The sequence below is a fragment of the Hyaena hyaena genome, unplaced genomic scaffold (genome assembly GCF_003009895.1).
Source record: "Hyaena hyaena isolate Hyena2069 unplaced genomic scaffold, ASM300989v1 scaffold_259, whole genome shotgun sequence".
NCBI classification, from domain to species: domain Eukaryota; kingdom Metazoa; phylum Chordata; class Mammalia; order Carnivora; family Hyaenidae; genus Hyaena; species Hyaena hyaena.
The window spans coordinates 1,103,117-1,110,616 of NW_024080886.1; the positions used below are offsets into that span (position 1 = coordinate 1,103,117).

A 7,500-nucleotide genomic window follows, 5' to 3' on the forward strand; every position below is an offset into this window, starting at 1 on the left:
GTCACAGACTGAAACAGGCCCCAGGCTCCGAGCCGGCAGTCAGCACAGAGCCCGACGCGGGGCTCGAACCCACGAACCGCGAGATCATGACCTGAGCGAGAGTCGGACGCTCAACCGACTGAGCCACCCAGGCGCCCCTGTTTTTTTTTTCATTTTTTAATGTTTATTATTATTATTTTTTGAGAGAGAAAGAGCGTGAGCAGGGGAGGGTCAGAAAGAGAGGGAGACACAGAATCCGAAACAGGCTCCAGGCCCCGAGCTGTCAGCACAGAGCCCGACGCGGGGCTCGAACCCACGAACCTCGACATCATGCTGTGAGCTGAGGTCGGAGGCCTACCCGACTGAGCCGCCCAGGCGCCCCCCGCTTCCCCGTTTTATAAAGGAGCACGTGGGGCAGACATTCAGTCTGTTTGCAGGTAAGAAACAAGGAGCTAAGAGTTGAATGCTTCTGCATGTCCGGCTTTCTCAATTTCTTAAAATGGACCCGCAAACAAGACTGTTATAGACTCAAGACTCACGTGGGCCGTGCCTCTTTCGAGACGGTGAATCTGCAAGCCGAGTTCCTCTGAGATAGTCGTCTCGTTTCCAGATTTGTGGTGTTGTCAACCCTGTGGCCAGATGGCCCGTCTGGCCCTGAGGTGTGTCCGTCCACCGTATCTTAAAAATACATGATTTTATTACGGCATTGGACACCCCAGTGTCATCCCAAGCGCTGGCCTCAGAGCTTCTGGAACCTGCCACGTTATGTGGGGACACGTCCTCACGCCGGCGCCGTCAACAGAGGCTTTGTGCCTTAGAAATTACGCCTGGGTGGCTCAGTCGGTTAAGCGTGCGACTTCGGCTCAGGTCATGACCTCGCGGTTCTTCGGTTCGAGCCCCGCGTCGGGCTCTGTGCTGACTGCCAGCTCGGAGCCTGGAGCCTATTTCGGAGTCTGTGTCTCCCTCTCTCTCTGACCCTCCCCTGCTCACGCTGTCTCTCTCTCTCCTAGAAATAAATAGAAACATTTAAAAAAAAAAAAAAAGAAATTACACATCTCGATGCGTCCCTGAGTTTTGAGGAGACAAAATGGACCTGATGTGTTCTAGGGCGTTGTTCTGATCTTGCAGAAAAATCTCCTTAAAAATTCTATTTGGGGGTCACCTGGGTGGCTCAGTGGCTTAAGCGTCCGACTTCGGCTCAGGTCACGATCTCGTGGTTTGTGGGTTCGAGCCCCACGTCGGGCTCCGTGCTGACGGCTCGGAGCCTGGAGCTGCTTCGCATTCTGTGTTTCCCTCTTTTGCTGCCCCTCCCCCGCTCATTCTCTGTCAAAAATTAATCAACATTAAAAATAATAACAAGAAGAAGCCAGTTACCCGTTATTACCAGTGATGCAGTTTTTTTTCAGTTGAAAAATAAGAACATTCTGCAAAAGGCAAAGTAGGCTAGTGGTTGCCCTGGCTCTGTGTTCGGTGTCTGCCATTCAGGGCTTTCTGGAAGGCGGCGGGTGCTGCATCCGCTGCCTCCCCCTCCCTCGGGAAGCGCCATTGGGGGAGAAACCCGGCCGCCCTCACTGGGAAAGGCAGGACCTCGCAGGCCCCCGGAGGGTCTTGGGGACGGTCCCTCAGAGGTGCCCGGAGCACCTTCCAGAATGAGTTGTCTGCAACCCTTGGGTGGGGGCCTCCTGACCTCGTTCCGCTAAATCAATGTTAATTATAACAGCAGTGACGCGCTAGGAAGAGACGATACGCCCACGGGTGTTGCTCGGGTACGAGGGTCACCTTGCGGACCCAGGGTGCCGCACTGCGTTCCGCGGATCCTTGGCCGTTTCCGTGTCGGGTTTGCTGTGTCCTGCTTGGGGGTCCCTGTTTCTGCAGGCGCTGGCTGTGTGGGATCCCCCACCTGTTCTGGACACTCCGCGCCTCGTATCTTAGCTCCTTACCTGGGGTTGGTCGCAGCAAGGGTGCCCTGCAGCCCGTGGAGGCCCATAACGCCCCATCAGATAGGAGTGTTGTGACATCTTCCTGAAAAGCCTCAGGCGGCCCAGGGTGCAGGGGTGTGGCTGCCTGTGAGGATGTGGGGGCGTTTGGGGTGTGACGTTGACACTCGATGTCTTTTGAAGTTTTACCTTTGTCCTAGGTCTGCCCTGGGTCAGCCTTACCTGACTGCCACTGGCTTTGGAATGTCACAAATCCATCCTCTGCCAGCTCTGGAGACGATAGTCTGACATCCAGGGGGGGCGGGACCCCTGAGATCCAGGCAGGGAGGGACCCCTGAGACCCAGGCAGGGCGGGACCCCTGAGATCCAGGGGGGCAGGACCCCTGAGATCCAGTGGGGGCGGGACCCCTGAGACCCAGGATGGGGCGGGACCCCTGAGACCCAGGCAGGGCGGGACCCCTGAGACCCAGGATGGGGCGGGACCCCTGAGACCCAGGCAGGGCGGGACCCCTGAGATCCAGGGGGCGAGACCCCTAAGGCCCAGGCTGGGCAGGACCCCTGAGATCCAGGCAGGGCGGGACCCCTGAGACCCAGGGGGGCAGGACCCCTGAGATCCAGTGGGGGCGGGACCCCTGAGACCCAGGCAGGGCGGGGCCCTACTCTCTCTGGAGGCTCTAGAGCAAGGTCCTTCCTGCCTCCTCCAGCTTTTTGGGGCTCCTGGCATCCCCAGACTTGTGGCCGCGTCCCTCCCATGACCTCTTGCTGACTTCTTTCACTCAATCCCTGCTGGGTCCTATTTCAAATGCGGTTACATTTACAGGTTCTGGGCGCACCTGTAACCTGTACGTTTTGTTGGCGGGTCTGCCACTCCGTGTCCTTCGGCTCTGACGTTTCGTTCTGATCCTATTTCCAAATCCTCAGACAATGGCCTGGTCGCTGTAGTTTGCTTGTTAACCCCGCGATCACCGTGTGGCCGGTTGAAAAGTCGCAGACGTAACAGAGACCTTTGGACAGAACCCAGCCGCCCTTCTGGGCATCCGCGTCCCGACTGGCCGCCACAAGGGACCAGACCGGGGGGCCTCGGGGCCCGCAGGACCCTGGGGGGCTGGCCCCTAGGCCATCAGAGCCTCCCCAAGAGCCGGCTGATGCTGTAGCCCGTGCGCAGCCAATACGTATTTCTGCGAACACGGGGGCGTTTTGAGAAGCTGCAGGGATCAAGACGTGCGCTCCTGCCCCAGTAAGGTGACCCATCACGGATGTGCCCGAGCTAAAAGGGGAGCGTGCCACGTTCAAAGAGGCGTCGCCTTAAACACGTAAAATCTGGAAACAAAACAAAAAAAAAAAAAACGTGGTCACGCCTCTTAGACAAGTTAACGACTGTCCCGTCGAAACAGAAATCCCGTGTCTGCTTCCTGGATGCCGTGCGCACGCTCCGCGGACGACAAGGCTTGAGGAGGTGGTGGCGGTGGGTCCTCCGGGGCTGGCGCCCGCGCTGGGGGTCGCGGGGTCCCCGAGAGTGACCCCGCCTGGCTGGCGCCGGAGTGGGGGGAGCCTCGTAGCACGGGAGGCCGTAAAGAGCCAAGATGAGGAAGACGGAGAAACCCAAAGACGTGCATGTTCTCAGACGCGTGGACTCGCTCCGCTCAGCTGCCCGGGCGCCCCCTCCGCGTGGCCGGAGCCTCACGCACGCCCGGAAAGGCGGCCCGTCGGGTCCCCGTGCCCCGCGGCTTCCAGACCGCGTGCTCGCTCGTGCCTGGGTCCCTTCTCACGCTGTGTTTGTCTTCCTGCCTCCCAGCAGGTGCGCAGGAATGAGCGGAGGCCCCCCCGGGCGGGCCGTGGCACAGAAGCCATGGAGGCGAAGGGCCTGGACCCGTCCCAGACGGACCTCAAGCTGGTGGCCCACCCGCGCGCCAAGAGCAAAGTGTGGAAGTACTTTGGCTTCGACACCAACGCCGAGGGATGCATCCTGCAGTGGAAGAAGATCTACTGTCGCATCTGCATGGCTCAGATCGCCTACTCCGGAAACACCTCCAACCTCTCTTACCACCTGGAGAAGAACCACCCCGACGAGTTCTGTGAGTTCGTCAAGAGCAACACCGAGCAGATGCGGGAAGCCTTCGCCACCGCCTTCTCGAAGCTGAAGCCCGAGGCCTCCCAGCTGGCCCCGCCCGACGCGCTGGCCGCCAAGGCCGGCCACGGCCACGAGAGCAAGCGTCAGCAGGAGCTGACGGCCGCCGTGCTCGGCCTCATCTGCGAGGGCCTGTACCCCGCGTCCATCGTGGACGAGCCCACCTTCAAGGTGCTGCTGAAGACGGCCGAGCCCCGGTACGAGCTGCCCAGCAGGAAGTTCGTGTGCTGCAAGGCCATCCCCGAGAAGTACGGCGCCGTCCGCGAGGCCGTCCTCAAAGAGCTCGGCGACGCGTCCTGGTGCGGCATCTCCACGGACATGTGGAGGAGCGAGAACCAGAACCGGGCCTACGTCACCCTGGCCGCCCACTTCCTGGGCGGCGCGGCCCCCGGCTGCCTGTCCGTGGGCTCCCGCTGCCTGAAGACGTTCGAGGTCCCCGAGGAGAACGCGGCCGAGGCCATCACCCGGGTGCTGTACGAGGCCTTCATCGAGTGGGGCATCAGCGCCAAGGTCTTCGGCGCCACCACGGACTGCGGCAGGGACGTCGTGAAGGCGTGCTCCCTGCTGGACATCGCGGTGCAGATGCCGTGCCTGGGCCACACGTTCAACGCGGGCATCCAGCAGGCGCTGCAGCTGCCCAAGCTGGCCGCGCTGCTGGGCCGCTGCCGCAAGCTGGTGGAGTACTTCCAGCAGTCCACGGTGGCCATGTACATGCTGTACGAGAAGCAGAAGCAGCAGAACGTGGCGCACTGCATGCTGGTCAGCAACCGCGTGGCCGGGTGGGGCAGCACGCTGGCCATGCTGCAGCGCCTCAGGGAGCAGCAGTTCGTCATCGCGGGCGTGCTCGTGGAAGACAGCAACAATCACCACCTGATGCTGGAGGCCGCCGAGTGGGCCACCATCGAGGGCCTCGTGGACCTGCTGCATCCCTTCAAGCAGGTGGCCGAGATGCTGTCCGCCTCCAAGCACCCGACCATCAGCATGGTGAAGCCGCTGCTGCACATGCTGCTCAACACCACCCTCAACATCAAGGAGACAGACTGCAAGGAGGTGAGCATGGCCAAGGAGGTGATCGCCAAGGAGCTCGCCAAGACGTACCAGGAGACGCCGGAGATCGACATGTTCCTCAACGTGGCCACCTTCCTGGACCCCCGCTACAAGCGGCTGCCCTTCCTGTCGGCCTTCGAGCGGCAGCAGGTGGAGAACAGGGTGGTGGAGGAGGCCAAGGGCCTCCTGGACAAGCTCAAGGACGGCAGCGGGTACCGGCCGGCCGAGGACAAGATGTACGCGCTCCCGGAGGAGCCGCCGGTCAAGAAGCTGGTGCTGGCGTCCCCGCCGCCGCCCGCCAGCGTCATCAACAGCATGCTGGCCGAGATCTTCTGCCAGACAGGCGGCGTCGAGGACCCGGAGGAGTGGCACGCGCAGGTGGTGGAGGAGCTGAGCAACTTCAAGTCGCAGAAGGTGCTGGGCCTCAACGAAGACCCGCTCAAGTGGTGGTCGGACCGCCTGGCCCTGTTCCCCGTGCTGCCCAAGGTGCTGCAGAAATACTGGTGCGTAGCGGCCACGCGCGTCTTCCCCGAGCGCCTCTTCGGCTCGTCGGCCAACGTGGTGAGCGCCAAGAGGAACCGCCTGGCCCCCGCGCACGTGGACGAGCAGATCTTCCTGTACGAGAACGCGCGCAGCGGCGCCGAGCCCGAGCCCGAGGACGAGGACGAGGGCGAGTGGGGCCTGCACCACGAGCACGTGTGCGCCCTGGGCGACGCCGTGCACGCCGGCTTCTTCGGCATCAGGGACGGCGGCTTCGTGTAGGCGCCCGGGCGGGGACGGGGGTCACCACGGAGCCGCCCCTTGCGGCGGGGCCCGCCGTGGATGTCCGGGACGCGCGCGCATGGGCGCACGGGCGCACGGGCACGTAGGCGCACGGGCGCACGGGCACGCGGGCACGTGGGCACATAGGCGCACGGGCACGCGGGCACACGGATGCACGGGCGCAGGGACGCATAGGCGCATGGGCGCACGGGCGCACGGGCACACGGGCGCACGGGCACATAGGCGCACTGGCGCGCGGGCACGTGGGCACACGGGCGCAGGGGCGCATAGGCGCAGGGGCGCATGGGCACACGTGTGCACGGGTACACAGGCGCATGGGCGCACGGGCGCAGGGGCGCAGGGACGCACGAGCGCATAGGCCCTTGAATGCACGGGCACGCGCACGCGGGTGGGAACCTCAGCGGCGCAGGCGCACGACACACGCGTGGATGTGCGCGCCCCGCAGTGCGGCACCCGGCGCCTTTCTTTGCAGAGACCTCGTGCACCCCCAGCTCAAGGACACACAACTAGGAAAGTTCTAGAAGTCCCCTTACCCACCCGCTACCTGGCTGATGGTTGCAACTGTAAAGTGCCAGAGACCAGCCAGGAAGGGAAGGGAGGAAGGGATGAGGGAGGCCCCTTTTCTGTTCTCACCCCCAAAGACGTAGTGGTGTCCACGAGAAGGTTTGGGGTCACCCCCAGGCAAGGAAAAAAAAAGAAATCAAAGGTCCAGCGTCCCTCCCTCCCCAGACATCGTCACACAGGACTTCACGCGCCTGGGGCGCAGATGAGCTCGCGGTGACTTTACGATTGAACTTGGCCCCTGGTGCACGGTCCGGGAGGACGCGCGCACGCTTTGGGCCCCTGCGCCCCGTGTGCAAAGCAGACCAGCTGCGGGTTTGGTGCAGCGCGATCCAAAGGAGCGAAGGCGGCCCGGTCGCCCCCAATTCGCTTTCTGCACAGGTTGTTTCCAAGCCTTGCAGCCCTGGCGTCTCGAGCCGTGTGTGTGTGTGTGTGTGTGTGTGTGTGTGTATGTGTGTGTGTGTGTGTGCGCGCGCGTCCCCAATGCTTCAAAGGGCTGCTTTCTCCACCGTGTTTCTCAGGATGTGAACAAAGCCCGCCTCGCCCTAGGAGCCCTGCTTGTAGACAGTACCAGGGACCCGCGTGCGCCCAGAGGGATTTAGGTGCGAATCCGGGACAGGGGCCTCCAGCATTCTGTATTCTCAACCCGGCACGTGGGAGCCGCTGATTTACAAAAAACAAAGAACGAAAAACTACCACTGGATTCTTCGGGGTCGCTTTGGCCAAACAGGATTGCTACTCGGTGACACGGTGCCGGGCCCGGCCTCTGAGGGCGACGCCGACACTCACCCGCCGGGATTTCTCCGTGTCCTCTGGGAGGTGACTCGCCTACTTTCAACGACGCCCAGACTTGTACTGTGACGCCAGCGCCGGAGGATGAGGCTTCCCCACGGGACGGTGTTCTTTTCTGTCTTTTTCTTATTTAACGCTTTGGAATCTGACTCTTGTTCAATAAAGCGGACAAACGAACGAGCTGCTAATGAATCTGCCTGATGGGTGTCTGTTCGGAGAGGAGGCGTCGAGCCACAAGGGAGGGGTCGGTCAGTTTCTTTCAGGAATTTTCCG

General features: G+C 62.2%; 1 protein-coding gene across 1 annotated transcript; it reads left to right on the forward strand.

The window, feature by feature from the left end:
- Positions 1-3,713: 3,713 nt before the first annotated feature.
- ZBED1 (zinc finger BED-type containing 1) lies at positions 3,714-5,947 on the forward strand. Its single transcript, XM_039245326.1, has one exon. The coding sequence runs from the start codon at positions 3,766-3,768 to the stop codon at positions 5,851-5,853; it is 2,088 nt and encodes a 695-aa protein (XP_039101257.1). The 5' UTR covers positions 3,714-3,765; the 3' UTR covers positions 5,854-5,947.
- Positions 5,948-7,500: the final 1,553 nt, after the last annotated feature.

Coding starts and splice junctions, on each gene's coding strand:
- ZBED1 (XM_039245326.1), top strand. CDS start 3,766: ATGGAGGCGAAGGGCCTGGACCCGTCCCAGACGGACCTCAAGCTGGTG.